Source organism: Drosophila suzukii, chromosome X (genome assembly GCF_043229965.1).
Source record: "Drosophila suzukii chromosome X, CBGP_Dsuzu_IsoJpt1.0, whole genome shotgun sequence".
Taxonomy (NCBI): domain Eukaryota; kingdom Metazoa; phylum Arthropoda; class Insecta; order Diptera; family Drosophilidae; genus Drosophila; species Drosophila suzukii.
The window spans coordinates 13,723,388-13,749,032 of NC_092084.1; the positions used below are offsets into that span (position 1 = coordinate 13,723,388).

Genomic DNA, 25,645 nt, shown 5'->3' on the forward strand with positions numbered 1-25,645 from the left:
CGGTACCGATAGTAACTTATCGATCAGCGATCATTAATATAAATATATTTTAAATAGTCTTCTTGTTTTGGTTATGTTATCTTAGTTTTGTTATAGCTTTTGAAGTCTTTATATAAGCTGTGGTAATATTTAAAAATAATTTTATCGAAAAAAATATAGCAGCCCTGGAAAAGTTTGCAAATACCAAAATGTCATTCTTTAGCTATCCCTACTACGCTGGTATTTTTTAGTATAAATCGAAAGGGAACTAGCTCAAAATCCCGTATCCACTTTATATGAACCTAGCAAAATGTCCCAATAGAGCCAAAATGATACCCAAAATTAACCAAAATTTATTGAAATATTTAATTAAGAGTAGTTTTTGGATATTGGCAATCAAAAGTATGACCACCTGATGGAACTGAAATTCAAAACGGAACCACAAAGCAAACCAGTTCCGTTGGCTGGGTCCAAAGACCAGTTCAACGAAACTAGTTCACATTTAAGCAGTTGCAACCCTAGTTTTTTTTTTAATACATATATGTTTTAAAAACATATGCGGAATCGCAAAGATAAAGCGGATTTAACCGATTGCAAAGGATCAAGGATAAATCGACGTAACGCGCGACGTTGACGGCGACAGCGACGCTCACTGCGACGCCGACTGCGACAGAGCGACAGTGGCGACAATGGTGTGCTGTGCGTGTGTGTGTGTTTTGTATCGTGTTGTCTGATTGTGTGCCGTTGTTGTTGTTGTTGTTTTTGCGTGTGGCCAAACGGACGGACAGTGGGGCAAAACGGCGTACAGTGGAGCACACTCGCGATATCCTTGCCAGTAAGTTAAGCCCCACCCCCAAAACCCCCTCATAACTAATATTACTAAACCCATTCGCTGTCCCCTCTTCTTCTTCTCCCCTGCGTTTTTATCTCTCTTTCACACACAGCGAAACACAATAGCAAGTTGACAAAAAAAAAAACGAAGAGAATAACAAAAACAAAGAGGTACGGGGTGTTCATGTCGCCAAAAGTGGGCCTTTGATGCCTTGGCAGGACTCCCGAGGACGACGACGACTGGTGTACTCGAAGGACCAGGACCATGCTGCCCATCAGCGAGTTGCAGCAGCAGCAGCAGCAGCGGCAGTTGGAGCAACTGCATCACCAGCAGATACCAGAGATTCCAATTCCAGATCTGGAGCAAGTAGAGCCCCAGGTGGGCGATGGCAGCCTGTGGACAGCACTGTACGACTACGAGGCCCAGGGCGAGGATGAGCTGACCCTGCGGCGAGGCGAAATCGTGGTCGTCCTGTCCACGGACAGCGAAGTGTCCGGCGATGTGGGTTGGTGGACGGGAAAGATCGGGGATAAGGTAATGATGACACAAACCCACACATGGAAACCCCAAAAACTAAACCCCCTTTTGCCTACAGGTTGGCGTCTTCCCCAAGGACTTTGTCACTGACGAGGACCCACTGCAAATGAATGTCTCCTCCGCCATTGGCGACATCCAGCCGCATGAGATCGAGTACAATGAGATGGAAATCAAGGAGGTCATCGGTTCCGGTGGCTTCTGCAAGGTCCATCGCGGCTACTACGACGGCGAGGAGGTGGCCATAAAGATTGCCCATCAGACGGGCGAGGATGATATGCAACGGATGCGGGAAAATGTCCTGCAGGAGGCCAAACTCTTCTGGGCCCTCAAGCACGAGAATATAGCCGCCCTGCGAGGCGTTTGCCTGAACACCAAGCTGTGTTTAGTAATGGAGTACGCCAGGGGCGGCAGCCTCAATCGCATCCTGGCTGGCAAGATACCACCCGATGTCCTGGTCAATTGGGCCATTCAAATAGCCAGGGGCATGAACTATCTGCACAACGAGGCGCCCATGTCGATCATACACCGGGACCTCAAGTCCTCCAATGTCCTGATCTACGAGGCCATCGAGGGTAATCATCTGCAGCAAAAGACGCTCAAGATCACAGACTTCGGTTTGGCCAGGGAGATGTACAACACGCAGAGGATGAGCGCGGCGGGCACGTACGCCTGGATGCCCCCAGAGGTCATCAGTGTTAGCACCTACTCCAAGTAAGATATATCATAGGAAGAACTATCAATGAATGTCTAAGAACTAAATGAAACCATTTTGTTTCTCAGATCCTCTGATGTTTGGAGCTACGGTGTATTGCTGTGGGAATTGATTACGGGCGAGACGCCCTACAAGGGCTTCGATCCTTTGTCCGTGGCCTATGGCGTGGCTGTCAACACGCTGACCTTGCCCATACCAAAAACCTGCCCAGAGACCTGGGGAGCCCTGATGAAAAGTGAGTAACGCACCCAAAGCTTGAACTTCTTTATGTGACTCACAATATAAAAAAAACCAACCCACAGGCTGCTGGCAAACGGATCCACACAAGCGACCTGGTTTCAAGGAGATACTCAAGCAACTGGAGAGCATCGCGTGCTCCAAGTTCACCCTGACGCCTCAGGAATCCTTTCACTATATGCAGGAGTGCTGGAAGAAGGAGATCGCCGAAGTGCTCCACGACTTGCGCGAAAAAGAAAAGGTACCATCAGGCTGGGAAATACCACACAAACCGGCAGAACCAACTCCTATTCCTGTTAGAGTTGCTCTAGATCGTTTCTAGACCGTTCTTTGTTGGCCCTACGCCGCTCTTCAGTTCTTTTTCCATTCCATTCTCGCCCCCATTTCTCCCCCACTTGGTCGTTGATGAAATTCTAATAATTTGGTATATACTTTCTCTCCAAAACAAAACGAAAATTCCCCTGTAATCCAAAAAAGCGTTTCCAAACCATCGAAGAGGTAAGCGCGTCCAACAGGTTTCTCTCTGCCCGCCATTTGCGTTTTAGTTGCGTTGCGTTTCGTTCTGTTTTGTTACCTTAAGTTACTTTACTTTACCTTATAGCCTAAGTTATCCCATTTTTTGTTTGGCTAATTCGTGTCCACGATTGGCTGGATAACCAACCACAATAGCCCACCACTCAAGCCAACTGCTGCATGGTTTCTAGTTCCTAGTTAAAGCTATTTTGTAGCACCTATCTCCCCCCAAGTACAGACCAAGCTTAACCCCACACTAACCCGTCACATTCCGCCATGTTATCCCTTTAATCCTGCCAGGAATTGCGCAACAAGGAGGAGCAGCTGCTCAGGGTGCAGAACGAACAGCGCGAGAAGGCGACCCTCTTAAAGATCCAGGAACAGATTCTGCGCGAACGCGAAATGGTGCTTATAGAAAGGGAACTGGTCATGATGCAGCCGGTGCCCTCAAAACGCAAGCCCAAAAAGGGCAAGAAGGTAAGTCATTCTCTTATATCGGAGGTCTTTAAAATGTTTACTCATTATTATATTACCTTACAGAACAAACCACTGCAGATATCGCTGCCCACTGGATTCAGGCATACCATCACGGCCGTACGCGACAAGGCGGAACAGCCCGGATCACCTTCCTTCTCCGGACTGCGCATCGTGGCACGTGAGTACTCATCTTACGGGGCTCCCCTTTATCCAACCCAATGATCTGATTAGCCTGGTGTTAGAAGATCACTTGGTTAGGTTGCCAAAGCTGCGGGTTATCAGATCACACGATGGGGTTTAGTATTGAGGTCTTAGGATGACTAATTTTTCAATGAATGCCCATTTTTTAATCAGAGATTGTATCTTCCCAAGGAAAATTAATAATTTTTGGAACCTTCTCTCGATAAAATTTGTATTTTTTGAAACTTTCTGCAACGCACATTACCTGTAATAAGTTGTCATCACGCATTCAGTGCACCATGCACGTCTTATAGATAAGATTAGGCATCCAGAAGGCCTGAGATTATTTAGAAGCGAAGTCGTCATGCCGCCGGAATGCACGGTTCACCGTATCAGTAGCCAAAAATATGATTATAATACATACGGATTTTTAAGCATATTTTTGTTATCTATCTTGATTTTCGTACATTTGATTGATTTTCCTATCTATTTTTTATTTTTCCTTATATTTTCCTCTTATGTTCCGTATTATTTTGATGACCTTTGCGGGGTAAATCAGTTACCGATGGGCACAAGGGCAAGACGTGGGGCCCCTCGACTACGCATCAGCGGGAGCGATCCCTGCTGCCCTCGCAACTGGGTGGTGGTCAGCCGGAATGGCCCGCCCAAACCTCGACCCACTCCTCGTTCAGCAAGAGTGCCCCGAATCTGGACAAGAAGCAACAGCAGCAGCAGAACCAGCAACAGGTGGCCTCGCTGACGCCGCCGCCGGGTTTGGGAAATTTGGGTGGAAGTGGAGGAGGAGTAGGCGGAGGAGGAGGTGGAGGCGGAGGCGTTGGTGGCACATCGGCCGCGCCTCTGTTGTACACAGGTATACCCTATTTACTAACGCGCCCCAACAACAACATTGGCAATTGTAAAGCCATCACCACCACCACCATCACAACCACCACCACCAACAACAACAACAACAACAGCATCTCCGCCAACAACAACAACCAGCTAAATAATAATAGTACTACTAGTAATAGCAATAACAATAACAACAATAACCCGACCTCCCATACGAACACCATAGTCGTCCTCCAAAATGGCAGGAGTAACTCCAACAGCAGCACTAGCCAAACCCCAGCCAAGATGTACCATCGGGCCAGGAGTCAGGAGTTCGGTTTGGATCATCCGCACACCTATCAGCCGGCTCCACTCTATGTGGTCACGGATGACAGCTCGGAAACGGACACGGTGGCTAGTCCAACCGGCTGCTTTCCCTTCTTGAAGTCCGGTAACAACTCCTCGGCCTCGAATCAGGCTAGTGGTGCCGTACATCTGCACCGATTTGGCGGCAGTCTGGGCAACAGTCCCGCCGTGGGAAGGAAGAAACATTCGCTGGACAGTAGTGGCCAGCATCCGCCTCCAATCAGCAGCAATAGCTTGGCACTGCCCCCCACCCAATTAGCGCTGCCATCGGAGGATAACAATACGTATGACCATGCCTTCTATCGGGATGTGATCAAGAAGATGTCCATGGCCAGCATCGAGAGGGTAAACTCCAAGTCCAGTGGTGACCTGACCATGTACAACTCCAGCACACGACTGACGACGCCCAGGGATTGCGATGATGCGGAGGAGGCCTTCGAGGGTGGACGCTTTCAGCGTAATTTCTCCGGATCGCAATTTCCGCGGCACTGCTTCTTCACCAGGCAGGAAGGCGAAGTGGACGTGGAAGTGGAGGAGGCGGAACTGGACTCACTGGAGGCAGATGGCGAAGATGACAGTCATGCGCCCATCAATCAGATGCGCCAGAACTCCACCACCTCGCGCAAGAGCTCAGTGACCTTCCAGAGTGTTAGTTTCGAGGAGCCCGCATCCGTGCACACGCCACCGCCGACGACTGCCAGATCGGATCTATACACGTCCAGTGCCTCCATTAGCTTCGCCACCTACCGATCCGCCTCGCCATCGCTGTCTTCGTCCTCCACAACGGCATCCGCCTCCGCATCGATCGCATCGTCCGGTGGCGAAATGATCCAGGGTGAGGCCTGGACCGCCCGTCGCATGGTCAATGTCCAGCCACATTCCGATGTCATTAAGATGAAGGAGGACCTGCGGGCCGTGGAGCAGCGTCAGCACAGCAAGAACCAAAAGAAGCATCGACCCAAGCACATCACCAAATCCAAGTCTGTTGAGGCGCCAGACGAGGGGCAGAATCCCCATCCCCATCATCATCAGGATAATCCCCAGCACCACCACCATCATCATCACTCCAGGTTCCGCTCGCTGTTCAATCTCTTTACGCGTTCGCGCAAAAAGTACAGCAAGCTGGCCGAGCACAACCTGATGGGTGGATCCGATTTCAGTGCCATCGATCCCTATCAAACTGATTTGGCCATAGGCGGCAGTAGTCGCTCCCTGAAGCGCAAGGGCAAGAAGCCGCAGACGCAGTCCTGCGAGCAATTGGAGCGATGTTGATGGATCATCGAGGATCGGATTGTACAGAAAAGGAGTTAGAGCTGTGCTGCTGTTGGAGAACCGCCTAATTAGCTTATTGTTTTATATTAAAACTCTAGACTAAGTCAGACGAAAGAGATAGAGAAAAGAAAAGAAAAAACAGACGACAGAAGGAGACTTCCTCTGAGGATTAGCCATAGCTAATGTGTCAAAATAGTAGGGCTTAGATTCCCAAAATCCCGTCTAACGAAATCACTAAAACAACAAAACAAAACTCCCTTCTCCGAGATAGGCATTTCAAAATAACCGAATTGTTCCTAACGAATGCAATATGCAAAATCTACATCTGCAAACCAGATTTCTTAATTAGTCCAGTGATTTTTGTCAGGGAAAGTACCTAAAAAATTGCGAACCGATAGAGAGAAGGCAATGATTTGTGGATCAAACGGATAGACTAACGCTGTTCATACGTAGACATCCAAAAAACACGTGCATGGGCCAATGGCAAAATATTCAACTAAACCATATACATTAATGTGTAACAATTGGATTAACATTAAGTATACCATATTGCTATATTTATACCGATGCGTATAAGCGTCCTCACATTACATTACACACACATCTTAGTTGAACTAAGTTTTAATTGTTTAGGAATTCCACTTTTTTTGTGTCTCGCGAGGAGCCTTCTCTTCCCCCTTTTTCTATGTAAGAGATATTTTTCAAATTTTCATCGCTTTCCGCATTTCGTTTGGCTAAAGCTTAAGGACAAATTTGCAAACGATTTGCGGAACACATGGGACTCTATTTAATTCTTAATTTGATATTCAACTCCTTTGGTATTTTGAGCACAGTTTTATTTACATTTATTACGCAATCGGGTTTCCAATTAATTTATTTATGATTTCTTTTAAAAAAAGCACACGAGTAATACGCGCAAAAAAACCTGTGATCAAAAAACGATGATGGAAAAAAAAGAAATGCTAATTTTTTTGTATTATTTTTATAAAAATTTTCAATTGTATATTTATATTCATTTTACGATTTGTTCATTTTACGTTTACTGCTCGATTCGATTTGTACTTTGTATATTAATGTATTTTCCACTTTGGGGCCAAGCCAACCCAAAAAAAAACAAAAATAAAAAGAACCAATACTTAGAAACATAAATCCGACAATAAAACCAACTGTAGAGAATCTGCCGACCAGTTTTGATTGTTTGTCAACTTTAAAAGCACAGAGAATAATCCAATTGAACACATTATATTAATTGTTTCGATATCCCAATATATATTACAAGACATTTGATAACGAGACCAGTTTCAAGTTAATTATAAAAACATAAAAATATAAATATATGATATGGTAAAATACGATATGATATGGTATGATATATTATGATATGATATATATGATAATCTATTATGCAAAATAAGTACGTAAGAATCTTAAGTATCAATAATTAATATTGCCTTGGATTTTCTCTGTGCCTAAGAATAATCCCCTTTCGGACCGAGAGATAAACCATTAAACAGACGTACAGAGACTCCTGGTATGCGGTGGCTAAACTTTGGTATTGCCTGCGGTTATTATCCAACTACTCGTACCCCCTCCGAATACCCGACTACCGACCAAATCCCAGCTATCGATCCCCAAGCCAGAGCCATATTCCGTAACTCAATCATGTCTCATATCCGCCTTGGAATGCTGCCGACCGTTCAGGATACCAGGGTAACAGCAAGATGGACGACTGGCGAGCGGGGGCCACCAGCATGCCGATAATGTCGCCGTCGCCGTATCTCCTCAGCCGCTTCACCAGCAACGTACCGCTGCCGACTCTCTACGCCGGCGATTCCGCCCGAAAGCCGAAGCTCTCGGTGATCGAGCTGCTGCTCTACAACATGGCCTCCCTGTTGGCAGGAGTGGCGGCCGGATACGATGTCCGGATGTCGAACGTGTCGCCAGTGCATCCCACATTGCTGAGTGAAGTTCCCGCCCTGAAAGCGGCGCCCAAAGCAGCGGTTACAGTTTCCGAGGAAGTGGAGCCACAACAGGAGCAGATCATGGAACTGGAGGTGGATGCGCCACTTAAACAGCAGGAGGGCGAACGGCAGGATCTACGGGAAAACACGCCCAGGAAGATGATCAACCAGTCGAGGTGAGTGATACAGTAACACTTTAATCAATTCTTTGGCTTAAGACATTAGATAGTGTTAAATTTTGAGCTTTCCTTATTTTTGAAACCGCGAATTCTTCAGTTTTTTCATTTTTATACCATAACATTTCATATTTCCACCCACAGATTTGGCGGCATTGAAGCTCCGGTCAGCAAATCCCAGCCCACATCCCTGGCCCGGCGAATCGGCGGTAGTCAGCCGTATTACACGCCCGTTCAGCGTACACCACAGCACCAGTTGCACCACCCGCAGCAGCACCACCAGCCACAGCCCGTTTCCTCTGCCATTCCAACAACAGTGGCGGCATCACAGCCACCCGCCGGTGTGGGAGTGGGTGCACTTTATGCCGGAAACCAGCCACCGACGCCATCGCCACGCCGCAAACTGAGCAACAGCAGCTTTGGCAACCCAAATCCTCAACCGGAAGCCTTCCAGGAGTTCCGTGTTGGCGGTGGCATCGGTCCACCGCCACTTTATGCGCCAGCGGATTACCTGAGAAACGGACCGAGTTACTCCAACGATGGGGGAAACTACCGGAATGGCTACTTTGGTAGGTTACCAAAAAACCAACGCTGTTTGAAGTGTGTTTCCTAATCCCTGGTTTTTATTCCTTTAGGTTCCAATTACTTCCCGTACCGGCCGGAGTTGAACTACAGCTACGAGCGTGACTGCAAGTCGTATCCGGACTACTCCTACGACTATAACCATCGGCTACCTGACTACTACGACTACCAGTATGAACCGCCAGTGGTGGCCGTTCCCGTAACCGTTCCCTGTCCGGTCAGCCAGACCCGAACACCACCTCCCCGGGTTCCCCAAATGGGCGTAAGTGCAGCCGGACACCGACGCACTCCCTCGACCGTTTCGAATAATTCAAATGTTCTATTGGAGCACGAAGAGCTACTTTGCTATGACTACAACAATCTTAACTTGAATGCGGAGTATGAGAGGGAACGGGAGCGGGAACGAGAACGGGAGCAAGTGCCTCCACCCACAAAGCAGGAGCTGTACGCGGGATCACCCAAGCTGCTGAACCGACTGATCCACAGTCCCTTGCCGATGACCAAGAGCAAATATGCCACGGCGGCGGTCACGCGGCCAGCCAGTCTGCCCTTCGAGCAGCATGCCCTCTCGCTGGGCTATCAGCAACCGAACGTGGGATCGGTGGGGGCTTCGCTACCACCCCCACTAGCTGGCCAATCCAAGCTGCGCAGCTCGCTAAAGAAGTACAACGGTGGGAACGGAGGGAATGGCTCCACATCCTCGCAGCAGGGCACACCCACAAATCCCACGCCGCCGGATTCGCTGACCAGTGATGATAGCTCATATTTGAGTGCCAAAGAGGGTTCCATTGGCTCCCAGCATAGCCGGGTTCGCTTCAGTCCGGAGGCCTATTTGGATGCCAATCCGCTGCCCACATTGGGACGCAGGATGACGGCTCCGGCGATGCAGTTGCCACATCAACAGCAGCAGCAGCAGCAGAGGCGCCAGCGACAGGCTTCCAGTGGCAGCACTCCATCGCCATCGGCCTCATCTTCCTAGCAGACGCGACTGGCGCTGACCTTGCAGTTGGCGCGGAGTCCAGGAGCGGACATCGGAACCGGCGGAGGGGCAGCTGGCCTGGCGCTGCATCAGCAGAGGGTTCCCTATCGCTGGTACTCGGGAGCCCGACGATCTCGATCGGCCCACTATGAGTACCGCCTGTGAAAGAGCAGGACAGGCTCAAGTAGGCAAGCGAAAAAGAAAGGGATGGCCATAGGACCTGGACGAGATCGGAGGAGTAGATGAACGAGAGGGTCATCTTTTTAAATAAGGAAGCTTACCTCAAAACAAAGGGACATGCATTCTTAAAATCCAAAAGATACCAGGAGAAGCCATAAAAATCATAATCAGAAAAAAAAGTTACGCAAAAGAGCAATACCTCATTGATAGAGGAGCAGTCAGCTGGAATTAAGCATTCATCTACGAAAATTAAACAAGCAATTAAGGGAAAAAAAGAAATAAAATGGTTTTCAGGAAGAATTATAACATATATCAAAGGGATAGAATGGAAAAAATAAGCAACCTTGTGGTCACGAGCGTTTTTACCTCACATCAAAGCGAGCGAATGCAATTCTAAATATTATAGGATCTTGCAGAATTTGAAATCAAAGCAGCGTATACCCACTGTCTGTATATAAAAGTAGTTACCAAGTTGTTCACACGCAAGTAAATATATCAAATTCGATGTTAATAATAGCCAACAGATAGTCAGGAAAACATATAGAGGGGAGTTCTTGAAGCATCTGGAGATTTTCGGGAGACCTTTTCTTGTTCCGATACTGAACTCAACTCCTTGGAGCTTCCGAATCTCCAGAAGTTTTGTATAGAGCCCCCTGATAAATACACCCATAGTTACACATGTGCAACCCCCGACTTGTGCGATTTGCCTTAAAAGTAGAGTGAAGACTTCACTAGTTTTGCCTGATGCCGGATTCCAAAACAAAAAGAAACTTCTCATCCTAACGAATCCCAATCCCTTGTATAAGAATAACGATTTAACTGATGAACAAATAGTTTGATATAGCTAATATACTCCCATTTATGTATTATACATATATATATATACATATTTATAAAGACGAAGTTCTTCACTTGCGTTCTCCGATTCAGATTAAGTGCAGCCAGCTAGCAAGCCATCAACAACAACAACAATAATAATAATTAATAAAACTTTGTAATTCCGAGGACACCACATCCCAATCAAGACACACGCCAGCCGTAAGCTCCATTTTTAAGTCTGACAAAATGTTTATATATTAATATATATTTATAGACACTTAGATATAGACCGATATAGACGCGTTAACCCAAACCACTAGCTCTGAATTGAATACCAGTATAACTCGATCGATTTACAACTACTTATAATGGATATATACGAGTATATACATATATTATATATATATATACATTTATGTATAAAACACATATATATAACGAAGCATATTGCTGCTGTTTTTTCCAAATAATGAATACATAGCTATGATAATGATATAATGGCGATGAATTTGACTACCTTTACATATATATGCCACGTACATAGATACTTCTACTAAAATGCTTATTATGTAACCGATTATGTAATCATGTTTATTTTCGAGGTGTTTTCGAAATATCTTGAGATTTTAAGGGTTTTTATGTGGGTTCACAAACTTTTATGATTCTTTAAGGATTTTTCAAAACAATGTATTTTCAAATATTTAATATAATGATTGTAATCATTTTTAAATCTCAAGTTATTTAGAAAACACCCCGGATAATGTGTAATCTGATCGCAGCATGCACAAATGGCTTTCTTCGACTTTCGAGGAGCTCAATTACCAATTTAGTTACTCGACCTGTTTGCCACTCGAACAAACACAAACTCTAGGCCATAGTATTTCATTTGGGTGGCCGGCGAGTCCACCCCCCAACCTCATGCATATATTTAACAATTAATAACTATAATTTAGACAAATTGTTGTTTATGCTCACACAAAGCCGAAGTTAACCAAAAATGGGAACCGATTGAATCCGATTGACCAGAAACAGAAACAGAAACAAAGCAATATAGCCACGCATCTGCCCTTAACATTTACCCACTAGCTTAATTGCATTCGCCTGCATTATTTATTAATTAGAAAGGGGTTCGAGTTCTTAAGTTTATTTTGTATTTGCTGCTTAATTGCCTTGAATTAGCAAGCGGAGAAAACAATTTCAAAGGGGGGGCATTTGAAAAGTTTGATCGACGGGAGGGGGGGGGGTTTGGAGCGGACTCACAAATATGCAAAAACAAAATGCTGCTTGTGACTTATGTTATGTACAAATTAGCAATTAACATTTGACGATTCATTTAAATCATTCAGAGACCAAAATGCGAAAATAAAAACTATTTTTTATAGAAAAAAAAAACTAAAAACTAGAGGAGGGTAAAGTTTTCTTTAATTGGAGAGCCTATAAAAGGGGTCTTTCAGCAATTTACAGGCCTCAAAAGTGTGCCAACCATGAAGGTGAACGGTCAAAAGGTTAAGGAAGTGAAAATAAAGGAGGAACTGCCCGAATCACGGCAAGCCTTCAGGAATCTCTTCAACTGCTTCTATGCCCTGGGCATGCAGGCTCCGGATGGCAGTCGTCCGACGAGGAGCACCACCTGGAGGCGAATCTATCGCTGCTTCTCGGTGGTCATGTATGTGTGGCAATTGCTGTTGGTGCCCACCTGCTTTGTGATCAGCTACCGGTATATGGGAGGAATGGAGATCACTCAGGTGTTGACCTCCGCCCAGGTGGCCATCGATGCGGTCATCCTGCCGGCCAAGATTGTGGCCTTGGCCTGGAATCTACCACTGCTGCGGAGGGCAGAGCACCACCTGGCCGCCTTGGATGCGAGATGCCGGGATCGGGAGGAGTTCCAGCTGATCATTGAGGCGGTGAGGTTCTGCAACCGCCTGGTCTGGTTCTACCAGATCTGCTATGCCATCTACTCCTCCTCGACCTTTGTGTGCGCCTTTCTCCTGGGCCAGCCGCCATATGCCCTTTACTTACCTGGCCTGGATTGGCAGCGTTCCCAGTTGCAATTCTGCATTCAGGCCTGGATCGAGTTCATCATCATGAACTGGACGTGTCTGCATCAGGCCAGCGATGATGTCTATGCCGTAATCTATCTGTATGTAGTGCGAATCCAGGTGCAATTGCTGGCCAGAAGGGTCGAGAGATTGGGTCGGGATGCGAAGCTGGGGCAGATGGAGATCTTTCCCGACGAGCGGCGGCAGGAGGAGAACTGTGAGGAGCTACAGCGGTGCATTCTGGATCACCAGACGGTGCTGCAGCTGCTCGGCTGCGTCAGCCCGGTCATCTCGAGGACCATATTCGTCCAGTTCCTGATCACCGCCGCCATCATGGGCACCACCATGATCAACATCTTCATTTTCGCCAATACGAACACCAAGATAGCCTCGATCATCTACCTGATGGCGGTGACCCTGCAGACGGCTCCTTGCTGCTACCAGGCCACCTCGCTGATGCTGGACAACGAGAAGCTGGCCCTGGCCATCTTTCAGTGCCAGTGGCTGGGCCAGAGCGCCCGGTTCCGCAAGATGCTCCTCTACTACCTCCATCGCGCCCAGCAGCCCATCAAGCTGACGGCTATGAAGCTGTTTCCCATCAACCTGGCCACCTACTTCAGTGTGAGTACAGGGAACTTTCTTTAAAACATCATAAGAAAAAGGTAAAGGCGAAGGTGGGGAACTTTAAAAGAAAAATTAATTTTTTCACCAAATTTCTCATTTTTTTGTTGGGTTTTCAGTCGTAGCTTAGCCAAATCAAGGCGTACAGCTAAAAGACCGACAGTTTTAAGCAGCTTGCTTCAATTCCTATCGATCCCTATCACTTTAAGAAAGATTTATTTTTTGACAAATTTTTTCATTTTTTGTAAGGGGGTGGTCGTTTATTTTTAAGATTCAGATTTTGGTCAAAAATAGTCATTTTTTAGTGGTTTTTCAGTCGTAGTTTAGCCAAATCAAGGCGTACAGCTAAAAGACCGACAGTTTTGAGCAGCTTGCTTCAATTGCTATCGATCCCTATCACTTTAAGAAAGATTTATTTTTTGACAAATTTTTTCATTTTTTGTAAGGGGGTAGGTCGTTTATTTTTAAGATTCAGATTTTGGTCAAAAATACTCATTTTTTAGTGGTTTTTCAGTCGTAGTTTAGCCAAATCAAGGCGTACAGCTAAAAGACCGACAGTTTTGAGCAGCTTGCTTCAATTCCTATCGATCCGTATCACTTTAAGAAAGATTTATTTTTTGACAAATTTTTTCATTTTTTGTAAGGGGGTAGGTCGTTTATTTTTAAGATTCAGATTTTGTTTAAAAATACTCATTTTTTAGTGGTTTTTCAGTCGTAGTTTAGCCAAATCAAGGCGTACAGCTAAAAGACCGACAGTTTTGAGCAGCTTGCTTCAATTGCTATCGATCCCTATCACTTTAAGAAAGATTTATTTTTTGACAAATTTTTTCATTTTTTGTAAGGGGGTAGGTCGTTTATTTTTGAGATTCAGATTTTGGTCAAAAATACTCATTTTTTAGTGGTTTTTCAGTCGTAGTTTAGCCAAATCAAGGCGTACAGCTAAAAGACCGACAGTTTTGAGCAGCTTGCTTCAATTGCTATCGATCCCTATCACTTTAAGAAAGATTTATTTTTTGACAAATTTTTTCATTTTTTGTAAGGGGGTAGGTCGTTTATTTTTGAGATTCAGATTTTGGTCAAAAATACTAATTTTTTAGTGGTTTTTCAGTCGTAGTTTAGCCAAATCAAGGCGTACAGCTAAAAGACCGACAGTTTTGAGCAGCTTGCTTCAATTCCTATCGATCCCTATCACTTTAAGAAATATTTATTTTTTGACAAATTTTTTCATTTTTTGTAAGGGGGTAGGTCGTTTATTTTTGAGATTCAGATTTTGGTCAAAAATACTCATTTTTTAGTGGTTTTTCAGTCGTAGTTTAGCCAAATCAAGGCGTACAGCTAAAAGACCGACAGTTTTGAGCAGCTTGCTTCAATTCCTATCGATCCCTATCACTTTAAGAAAGATTTATTTTTTGACAAATTTTTTCATTTTTTGTAAGGTGGGGGGTCGTTTATTTTTGAGATTCAGATTTTGGTCAAAAATACTCATTTTTTAGTGGTTTTTCAGTCGTAGCTTAGCCAAATCAAGGCGTACAGCTAAAAGACCGACAGTTTTGAGCAGCTTGCTTCAATTGCTATCGATCCCTATCACTTTAAGAAAGATTTCTTTTTCGACAAATTTTTTTAATTTTTTGTAAGGGGGGGGTCGTTTATTTTTGAGATTCAGATTTTGGTCAAAAATACTCATTTTTTAGTGGTTTTTCAGTTCTAGCTTAGCCAAATCAAGGCGTACAGCTAAAAGACCGACAGTTTTGAGCAGCTTGCTTCAATTGCTATCGATCCCAATCACTTTAAGAAAGATTTATTTTTTGACACATTTTTTCATTTTTTGTAAGGGGGTAGGTCGTTTATTTTTGAGATTCAGATTTTGGGTAAAAATACTCCTTTTTTAGTGGTTTTTCAGTCGTAGTTTAGCCAAATCAAGGCGAACAGCTAAAAGACCGACAGTTTTGAGCAGCTTGCTTCAATTGCTATCGATCCCTATCACTTTAAGAAAGATTTATTTTTTGACAAATTTTTTCATTTTTTGTAAGGGGGGTAGGTCGTTTATTTTTGAGATTCAGATTTTGGTCAAAAATACTCATTTTTTAGTGGTTTTTCAGTCGTAGCTTAGCCAAATCAAGGCGTACAGCTAAAAGACCGACAGTTTTGAGCAGCTTGCTTCAATTGCTATCGACCCCTATCACTTTAAGAAAGATTTATTTTTTGACAAATTTTTTCATTTTTTGTAAGGGGGTAGGTCGTTTATTTTTGAGATTCAGATTTTGGTCAAAAATACTAATTTTTTAGTGGTTTTTCAGTCGTAGTTTAGCCAAATCAAGGCGTACAGCTAAAAGACCGACAGTTTTGAGCAGCTTGCTTCAATTCCTATCGATCCCTATCACTTTAAGAAATATTTATTTTTTGACAAATTTTTTCATTTTTTGTAAGGGGGTAGGTCGTTTATTTTTAAGATTCAGATTTTGGTCAAAAATACTCATTTTTTAGTGGTTTTTCAGTCGTAGTTTAGCCAAATCAAGGCGAACAGCTAAAAGACCGACAGTTTTGAGCAGCTTGCTTCAATTGCTATCGATCCCTATCACTTTAAGAAAGATTTATTTTTTGACACATTTTTTCAATTTTTGTAAGGGGGTAGGTCGTTTATTTTTGAGATTCAGATTTTGGGTAAAAATACTCATTTTTTAGTGGTTTTTCAGTCGTAGTTTAGCCAAATCAAGGCGAACAGCTAAAAGACCGACAGTTTTGAGCAGCTTGCTTCAATTGCTATCGATCCCTATCACTTTAAGAAAGATTTATTTTTCGACAAATTTTTTCATTTTTTGTAAGGGGGGGGGTCGTTTATTTTTAAGATTCAGATTTTGGTCAAAAATACTCATTTTTTAGTGGTTTTTCAGTCGTAGTTTAGCCAAATCAAGGCGAACAGCTAAAAGACCGACAGTTTTGATCAGCTTGCTTCAATTGCTATCGATCCCTATCACTTTAAGAAAGATTTATTTTTTGACACATTTTTTCATTTTTTGTAAGGGGGTAGGTCGTTTATTTTTGAGATTCAGATTTTGGTCAAAAATACTCATTTTTTAGTGGCTTTCCAGTCGTAGCTTAGAAAAATCAAGGCGTACAGCTAAAAGACCGACAGTTTTGAGCAGCTTGCTTCAATTGCTATCGATCCCTATCACTTTAAGAAAGATTTATTTTTTGACACATTTTTTCATTTTTTGTAAGGGGGTAGGTCGTTTATTTTTGAGATTCAGATTTTGGTCAAAAATACTCATTTTTTAGTGGCTTTTCAGTCGTAGCTTAGCCAAATCAAGGCGTACAGCTAAAAGACCGACAGTTTTGAGCAGCTTGCTTCAATTGCTATCGATCCCTATCACTTTAAGAAAGATTTCTTTTTCGACAAATTTTTTCATTTTTTGTAAGGGGGGGGTCGTTTATTTTTGAGATTCAGATTTTGGTCAAAAATACTCATTTTTTAGTGGTTTTTCAGTCGTAGTTTAGCCAAATCAAGGCGAACAGCTAAAAGACCGACAGTTTTGAGCAGCTTGCTTCAATTGCTATCGATCCCTATCACTTTAAGAAAGATTTATTTTTTGACAAATTTTTTCATTTTTTGTAAGGGGGTAGGTCGTTTATTTTTGAGATTTAGATTTTGGTCGAAAAGACTAATTTTTTAGTGGTTTTTCAGTCGTAGCTTAGCCAAATCAAGGCGTACAGCTAAAAGACCGACAGTTTTGAGCAGCTTGCTTCAATTGCTATCGATCCCTATCACTTTAAGAAAGATTTATTTTTTGACACATTTTTTCATTTTTTGTAAGGGGGTAGGTCGTTTATTTTTGAGATTCAGATTTTGGTCAAAAATACTCATTTTTTAGTGGTTTTTCAGTCGTAGCTTAGCCAAATCAAGGCGTACAGCTAAAAGACCGACAGTTTTGAGCAGCTTGCTTCAATTGCTATCGATCCCTATCACTTTAAGAAAGATTTATTTTTCGACAAATTTTTTCATTTTTTGTAAGGGGGGGGTCGTTTATTTTTGAGATTCAGATTTTGGTCAAAAATACTCATTTTTTAGTGGTTTTTCAGTCGTAGTTTAGCCAAATCAAGGCGAACAGCTAAAAGACCGACAGTTTTGAGCAGCTTGCTTCAATTGCTATCGATCCCTATCACTTTAAGAAAGATTTATTTTTTGACAAATTTTTTCATTTTTTGTAAGGGGGTAGGTCGTTTATTTTTGAGATTCAGATTTTGGTCAAAAATACTCATCTTTTAGTGGTTTTTCAGTCGTAGCTTAGCCAAATCAAGGCGTACAGCTAAAAGACCGACAGTTTTGAGCAGCTTGCTTCAATCCCAATTCAATTGCTATCGATCCCTATCACTTTAAGAAAGATTTATTTTTCGAAAAATTTTTTCATTTTTTGTAAGGGGGGGGGTCGTTTATTTTTGAGATTCAGATTTTGGTCGAAAAGACTAATTTTTTAGTGGTTTTTCAGTCGTAGCTTAGCCAAATCAAGGCGTACAGCTAAAAGACCGACAGTTTTGAGCAGTTTGCTTCAATTGCTATCGATCCCTATCACTTTAAGAATGATTTATTTTTTGACACGTTTTTTTCATTTTTTGTAAGGGGGGGGGGGCGTTTATTTTTGAGATTCAGATTTTGGTCAAAAATACTCATTTTTTAGTGGTTTTTCAGTCGTAGCTTAGCCAAATCAAGGCGTACAGCTAAAAGACCGACAGTTTTGAGCAGCTTGCTTCAATTGCTATCGATCCCTATCACTTTAAGAAAGATTTATTTTTTGACAAATTTTTTCATTTTTTGTAAGGGGGGGGGGGTCGTTTATTTTTGAGATTCAGGTTTTGGTCAAAAATACTCATTTTTTAGTGGTTTTTCAGTCGTAGCTTAGCCAAATCAAGGCGTACAGCTAAAAGACCGACAGTTTTGAGCAGCTTGCTTCAATTGCTATCGATCCCTATCACTTTAAGAAAGATTTATTTTTTGACAAATTTTTTCATTTTTTGTAAGGGGGTAGGTCGTTTATTTATGAGATTCAGATTTTGGTCGAAAAGACTAATTTTTTAGTGGTTTTTCAGTCGTAGTTTAGCCAAATCAAGGCATACAGCTAAAACACCGACAGTTTTGAGCAGCTTGCTCAATTCCTATCGATCCCTATCACTTTAAGAAAGATTTATTTTTTGACAAATTTTTTCATTTTTTGTAAGGGGGTGGTCGTTTATTTTTAAGATTCAGATTTTGGTCAAAAATAGTCATTTTTTAGTGGTTTTTCAGTCGTAGTTTAGCCAAATCAAGGCGTACAGCTAAAAGACCGACAGTTTTGAGCAGCTTGCTTCAATTGCTATCGATCCCTATCACTTTAAGAAAGATTTATTTTTTGACAAATTTTTTCATTTTTTGTAAGGGGGTAGGTCGTTTATTTATGAGATTCAGATTTTGGTCGAAAAGACTAATTTTTTAGTGGTTTTTCAGTCGTAGTTTAGCCAAATCAAGGCATACAGCTAAAACACCGACAGTTTTGAGCAGCTTGCTTCAATTCCTATCGATCCCTATCACTTTAAGAAAGATTTATTTTTTGACAAATTTTTTCATTTTTTGTAAGGGGGTGGTCGTTTATTTTTAAGATTCAGATTTTGGTCAAAAATAGTCATTTTTTAGTGGTTTTTCAGTCGTAGTTTAGCCAAATCAAGGCGTACAGCTAAAAGACCGACAGTTTTGAGCAGCTTGCTTCAATTGCTATCGATCCCTATCACTTTAAGAAAGATTTATTTTTTGACAAATTTTTTCATTTTTTGTAAGGGGGTAGGTCGTTTATTTTTAAGATTCAGATTTTGGTCAAAAAGACTCATTTTTTAGTGGTTTTTCAGTCGTAGTTTAGCCAAATCAAGGCGTACAGCTAAAAGACCGACAGTTTTGAGCAGCTTGCTTCAATCCCAATTCAATTGCTATCGATCCCTATCACTTTAAGAAAGATTTATTTTTCATTTTTTGTAAGGGGGGGTCGTTTATTTTTGAGATTCAGGTTTTGGTCAAAAATACTCATTTTTTAGTGGTTTTTCAGTCGTAGCTTAGCCAAATCAAGGCGTACAGCTAAAAGACCGACAGTTTTGAGCAGCTTGCTTCAATCCCAATTCAATTGCTATCGATCCCTATCACTTTAAGAAAGATTTATTTTTCATTTTTTGTAAGGGGGGGTCGTTTATTTTTGAGATTCAGGTTTTGGTCAAAAATACTCATTTTTTAGTGGTTTTTCAGTCGTAGCTTAGCCAAATCAAGGCGTACAGCTAAAAGACCGACAGTTTTGAGCAGCTTGCTTCAATTGCTATCGATCCCTATCACTTTAAGAAAGATTTCTTTTTCGACAAATTTTTTCGTTTATTTTTGAGATTCAGATTTTGGTCAAAAATACTCATTTTTTAGTGGTTTTTCAGTAGTAGCTTAGCCAAATCAAGGCGTACAGCTAAAAGACCGACAGTTTTGAGCAGCTTGCTTCAATTGCTATCGATCCCTATCACTTTAAGAAAGATTTATTTTTTGACAAATTTTTTCATTTTTTGTAAGGGGGTAGGTCGTTTATTTTTGAGATTCAGATTTTGGTCGAAAAGACTAATTTTTTAGTGGTTTTTCAGTCGTAGCTTAGCCAAATCAAGGCGTACAGCTAAAAGACCGACAGTTTTGAGCAGCTTGCTTCAATTGCTATCGATCCCTATCACTTTAAGAAAGATTTATTTTTTGACAAATTTTTTCATTTTTTGTAAGGGGGGGGGTCGTTTATTTTTGAGATTCAGGTTTTGGTCAAAAATACTCATTTTTTAGTGGTTTTTCAGTCGTAGTTTAGCCAAATCAAGGCGAACAGCTAAAAGACCGACAGTTTTGAGCAGCTTGCTTCAATTGCTATCGATCCCTATCACTTTAAGAAAGATTTATTTTTTGACAAATTTTTTCATTTTTTGTAAGGGGGTAGGTCGTTTATTTTTGAGATTCAGATTTTGGTCGAAAAGACTAATTTTTTAGTGGTTTTTCAGTCGTAGCTTAGCCAAATCAAGGCGTACAGCTAAAAGACCGACAGTTTTGAGCAGCTTGCTTCAATTGCTATCGATCCCTATCACTTTAAGAAAGATTTATTTTTTGACACGTTTTTTCATTTTTTGTAAGGGGGGGGTCGTTTATTTTTGAGATTCAGATTTTGGTCAAAAATACTCATTTTTTAGTGGTTTTTCAGTCGTAGCTTAGCCAAATCAAGGCGTACAGCTAAAAGACCGACAGTTTTGAGCAGCTTGCTTCAATCCCAATTCAATTGCTATCGATCCCTATCACTTTAAGAAAGATTTATTTTTCGAAAAATTTTTTCATTTTTTGTAAGGGGGGGGGTCGTTTGTTTTTGAGATTCAGATTTTGGTCAAAAATACTCATTTTTTAGTGGTTTTTCAGTCGTAGCCTAGCCAAATCAAGGCGTACAGCTAAAAGACCGACAGTTTTGAGCAGCTTGCTTCAATCCCAATTCAATTGCTATCGATCCCTATCACTTTAAGAAAGATTTATTTTTCGAAAAATTTTTTCATTTTTTGTAAGGGGGGGGTCGTTTATTTTTGAGATTCAGATTTTGGTCAAAAATACTCATTTTTTAGTGGTTTTTCAGTCGTAGTTTAGCCAAATCAAGGCGAACAGCTAAAAGACCGACAGTTTTGAGCAGCTTGCTTCAATTGCTATCGATCCCTATCACTTTAAGAAAGATTTATTTTTTGACAAATTTTTTCATTTTTTGTAAGGGGGTAGGTCGTTTATTTATGAGATTCAGATTTTGGTCAAAAATACTAATTTTTTAGTGGTTTTTCAGTCGTAGTTTAGCCAAATCAAGGCATACAGCTAAAACACCGACAGTTTTGAGCAGCTTGCTTCAATTCCTATCGATCCCTATCACTTTAAGAAAGATTTATTTTTTGACAAATTTTTTCATTTTTTGTAAGGGGGTGGTCGTTTATTTTTAAGATTCAGATTTTGGTCAAAAATAGTCATTTTTTAGTGGTTTTTCAGTCGTAGTTTAGCCAAATCAAGGCGTACAGCTAAAAGACCGACAGTTTTGAGCAGCTTGCTTCAATTGCTATCGATCCCTATCACTTTAAGAAAGATTTATTTTTTGACAAATTTTTTCATTTTTTGTAAGGGGGTAGGTCGTTTATTTTTAAGATTCAGATTTTGGTCAAAAAGACTCATTTTTTAGTGGTTTTTCAGTCGTAGTTTAGCCAAATCAAGGCGTACAGCTAAAAGACCGACAGTTTTGAGCAGCTTGCTTCAATCCCAATTCAATTGCTATCGATCCCTATCACTTTAAGAAAGATTTATTTTTCATTTTTTGTAAGGGGGGGGTCGTTTATTTTTGAGATTCAGGTTTTGGTCAAAAATACTCATTTTTTAGTGGTTTTTCAGTCGTAGCTTAGCCAAATCAAGGCGTACAGCTAAAAGACCGACAGTTTTGAGCAGCTTGCTTCAATCCCAATTCAATTGCTATCGATCCCTATCACTTTAAGAAAGATTTATTTTTCGAAAAATTTTTTCATTTTTTGTAAGGGGGGGGGGTCGTTTATTTTTGAGATTCAGATTTTGGTCAAAAATACTCATTTTTTAGTGGTTTTTCAGTCGTAGCTTAGCCAAATCAAGGCGTACAGCTAAAAGACCGACAGTTTTGAGCAGCTTGCTTCAATTGCTATCGATCCCTATCACTTTAAGAAAGATTTCTTTTTCGACAAATTTTTTCATTTTTTGTAAGGGGGGGGTCGTTTATTTTTGAGATTCAGATTTTGGTCAAAAATACTCATTTTTTAGTGGTTTTTCAGTCGTAGTTTAGCCAAATCAAGGCGAACAGCTAAAAGACCGACAGTTTTGAGCAGCTTGCTTCAATTGCTATCGATCCCTATCACTTTAAGAAAGATTTATTTTTTGACAAATTTTTTCATTTTTTGTAAGGGGGTAGGTCGTTTATTTATGAGATTCAGATTTTGGTCGAAAAGACTAATTTTTTAGTGGTTTTTCAGTCGTAGCTTAGCCAAATCAAGGCGTACAGCTAAAAGACCGACAGTTTTGAGCAGCTTGCTTCAATTGCTATCGATCCCTATCACTTTAAGAAAGATTTCTTTTTCGACAAATTTTTTCGTTTATTTTTGAGATTCAGATTTTGGTCAAAAATACTCATTTTTTAGTGGTTTTTCAGTCGTAGTTTAGCCAAATCAAGGCGTACAGCTAAAAGACCGACAGTTTTGAGCAGCTTGCTTCAATTGCTATCGATCCCTATCACTTTAAGAAAGATTTATTTTTTGACAAATTTTTTCATTTTTTGTAAGGGGGTAGGTCGTTTATTTTTGAGATTCAGATTTTGGTCGAAAAGACTAATTTTTTAGTGGTTTTTCAGTCGTAGCTTAACCAAATCAAGGCGTACAGCTAAAAGACCGACAGTTTTGAGCAGCTTGCTTCAATTGCTATCGATCCCTATCACTTTAAGAAAGATTTATTTTTTGACAAATTTTTTCATTTTTTGTAAGGGGGGGGGTCGTTTATTTTTGAGATTCAGGTTTTGGTCAAAAATACTCATTTTTTAGTGGTTTTTCAGTCGTAGTTTAGCCAAATCAAGGCGAACAGCTAAAAGACCGACAGTTTTGAGCAGCTTGCTTCAATTGCTATCGATCCCTATCACTTTAAGAAAGATTTATTTTTTGACAAATTTTTTCATTTTTTGTAAGGGGGTAGGTCGTTTATTTATGAGATTCAGATTTTGGTCGAAAAGACTAATTTTTTAGTGGTTTTTCAGTCGTAGCTTAGCCAAATCAAGGCGTACAGCTAAAAGACCGACAGTTTTGAGCAGCTTGCTTCAATTGCTATCGATCCCTATCACTTTAAGAAAGATTTCTTTTTCGACAAATTTTTTCGTTTATTTTTGAGATTCAGATTTTGGTCAAAAATACTCATTTTTTAGTGGTTTTTCAGTCGTAGTTTAGCCAAATCAAGGCGTACAGCTAAAAGACCGACAGTTTTGAGCAGCTTGCTTCAATTGCTATCGATCCCTATCACTTTAAGAAAGATTTATTTTTTGACAAATTTTTTCATTTTTTGTAAGGGGGTAGGTCGTTTATTTTTAAGATTCAGATTTTGGTCAAAAAGACTCATTTTTTAGTGGTTTTTCAGTCGTAGTTTAGCCAAATCAAGGCGTACAGCTAAAAGACCGACAGTTTTGAGCAGCTTGCTTCAATCCCAATTCAATTGCTATCGATCCCTATCACTTTAAGAAAGATTTATTTTTCATTTTTTGTAAGGGGGGGGTCGTTTATTTTTGAGATTCAGGTTTTGGTCAAAAATACTCATTTTTTAGTGGTTTTTCAGTCGTAGCTTAGCCAAATCAAGGCGTACAGCTAAAAGACCGACAGTTTTGAGCAGCTTGCTTCAATCCCAATTCAATTGCTATCGATCCCTATCACTTTAAGAAAGATTTATTTTTCGAAAAATTTTTTCATTTTTTGTAAGGGGGGGGGGTCGTTTATTTTTGAGATTCAGATTTTGGTCAAAAATACTCATTTTTTAGTGGTTTTTCAGTCGTAGCTTAGCCAAATCAAGGCGTACAGCTAAAAGACCGACAGTTTTGAGCAGCTTGCTTCAATTGCTATCGATCCCTATCACTTTAAGAAAGATTTCTTTTTCGACAAATTTTTTCATTTTTTGTAAGGGGGGGGTCGTTTATTTTTGAGATTCAGATTTTGGTCAAAAATACTCATTTTTTAGTGGTTTTTCAGTCGTAGTTTAGCCAAATCAAGGCGAACAGCTAAAAGACCGACAGTTTTGAGCAGCTTGCTTCAATTGCTATCGATCCCTATCACTTTAAGAAAGATTTATTTTTTGACAAATTTTTTCATTTTTTGTAAGGGGGGGGGTCGTTTATTTTTGAGATTCAGGTTTTGGTCAAAAATACTCATTTTTTAGTGGTTTTTCAGTCGTAGTTTAGCCAAATCAAGGCGAACAGCTAAAAGACCGACAGTTTTGAGCAGCTTGCTTCAATTGCTATCGATTCCTATCACTTTAAGAAAGATTTATTTTTTGACAAATTTTTTCATTTTTTGTAAGGGGGTAGGTCGTTTATTTATGAGATTCAGATTTTGGTCGAAAAGACTAATTTTTTAGTGGTTTTTCAGTCGTAGCTTAGCCAAATCAAGGCGTACAGCTAAAAGACCGACAGTTTTGAGCAGCTTGCTTCAATTGCTATCGATCCCTATCACTTTAAGAAAGATTTCTTTTTCGACAAATTTTTTCGTTTATTTTTGAGATTCAGATTTTGGTCAAAAATACTCATTTTTTAGTGGTTTTTCAGTCGTAGTTTAGCCAAATCAAGGCGTACAGCTAAAAGACCGACAGTTTTGAGCAGCTTGCTTCAATTGCTATCGATCCCTATCACTTTAAGAAAGATTTATTTTTTGACAAATTTTTTCATTTTTTGTAAGGGGGTAGGTCGTTTATTTTTAAGATTCAGATTTTGGTCAAAAAGACTCATTTTTTAGTGGTTTTTCAGTCGTAGTTTAGCCAAATCAAGGCGTACAGCTAAAAGACCGACAGTTTTGAGCAGCTTGCTTCAATCCCAATTCAATTGCTATCGATCCCTATCACTTTAAGAAAGATTTATTTTTCATTTTTTGTAAGGGGGGGGTCGTTTATTTTTGAGATTCAGGTTTTGGTCAAAAATACTCATTTTTTAGTGGTTTTTCAGTCGTAGCTTAGCCAAATCAAGGCGTACAGCTAAAAGACCGACAGTTTTGAGCAGCTTGCTTCAATCCCAATTCAATTGCTATCGATCCCTATCACTTTAAGAAAGATTTATTTTTCGAAAAATTTTTTCATTTTTTGTAAGGGGGGGGGTCGTTTATTTTTGAGATTCAGATTTTGGTCAAAAATACTCATTTTTTAGTGGTTTTTCAGTCGTAGCTTAGCCAAATCAAGGCGTACAGCTAAAAGACCGACAGTTTTGAGCAGCTTGCTTCAATTGCTATCGATCCCTATCACTTTAAGAAAGATTTCTTTTTCGACAAATTTTTTCATTTTTTGTAAGGGGGGGGTCGTTTATTTTTGAGATTCAGATTTTGGTCAAAAATACTCATTTTTTAGTGGTTTTTCAGTCGTAGTTTAGCCAAATCAAGGCGAACAGCTAAAAGACCGACAGTTTTGAGCAGCTTGCTTCAATTGCTATCGATCCCTATCACTTTAAGAAAGATTTATTTTTTGACAAATTTTTTCATTTTTTGTAAGGGGGTAGGTCGTTTATTTATGAGATTCAGATTTTGGTCGAAAAGACTAATTTTTTAGTGGTTTTTC

The 25,645-nt window shown here is 40.8% G+C and overlaps 2 protein-coding genes across 4 annotated transcripts in view; both read left to right on the forward strand.

Annotated features, from left to right (window-relative positions):
* Positions 1-467: 467 nt before the first annotated feature.
* Positions 468-10,092, forward strand: slpr (mitogen-activated protein kinase kinase kinase slipper). 3 transcript variants are annotated; one of them, XM_017086837.4, is made up of 11 exons: positions 468-814; positions 924-1,345; positions 1,407-2,059; positions 2,129-2,295; positions 2,363-2,538; positions 2,775-2,795; positions 3,111-3,287; positions 3,351-3,465; positions 7,638-8,073; positions 8,218-8,642; positions 8,709-10,092. In XM_017086837.4, exons 2-11 carry the CDS (start codon positions 1,076-1,078, stop codon positions 9,632-9,634), a joined length of 3,366 nt encoding a protein of 1,121 aa, XP_016942326.2. In that variant the 5' UTR covers positions 468-814; positions 924-1,075; the 3' UTR covers positions 9,635-10,092. The 3 variants fall into 3 exon arrangements, with proteins under 3 accessions (XP_016942326.2, XP_016942324.2, XP_016942325.2); XM_017086835.4 differs by lacking the exons at positions 7,638-8,073; positions 8,218-8,642; positions 8,709-10,092 and adding an exon at positions 4,027-7,112 and having other exon boundaries at positions 481-814; XM_017086836.4 differs by lacking the exons at positions 2,775-2,795; positions 7,638-8,073; positions 8,218-8,642; positions 8,709-10,092 and adding an exon at positions 4,027-7,112 and having other exon boundaries at positions 482-814.
* Positions 10,093-12,099: 2,007 nt separating this feature from the next.
* Positions 12,100-25,645, forward strand: part of Or7a (Odorant receptor 7a) — a 37,776-nt gene continuing 24,230 nt past the window's right edge. The window contains exon 1 of the mRNA XM_065868284.2: positions 12,100-13,296. Within this exon, the coding sequence (XP_065724356.1) occupies positions 12,118-13,296 (1,179 nt within the window). The 5' untranslated portion in view covers positions 12,100-12,117. The remainder of the gene's footprint in view (positions 13,297-25,645) is intronic.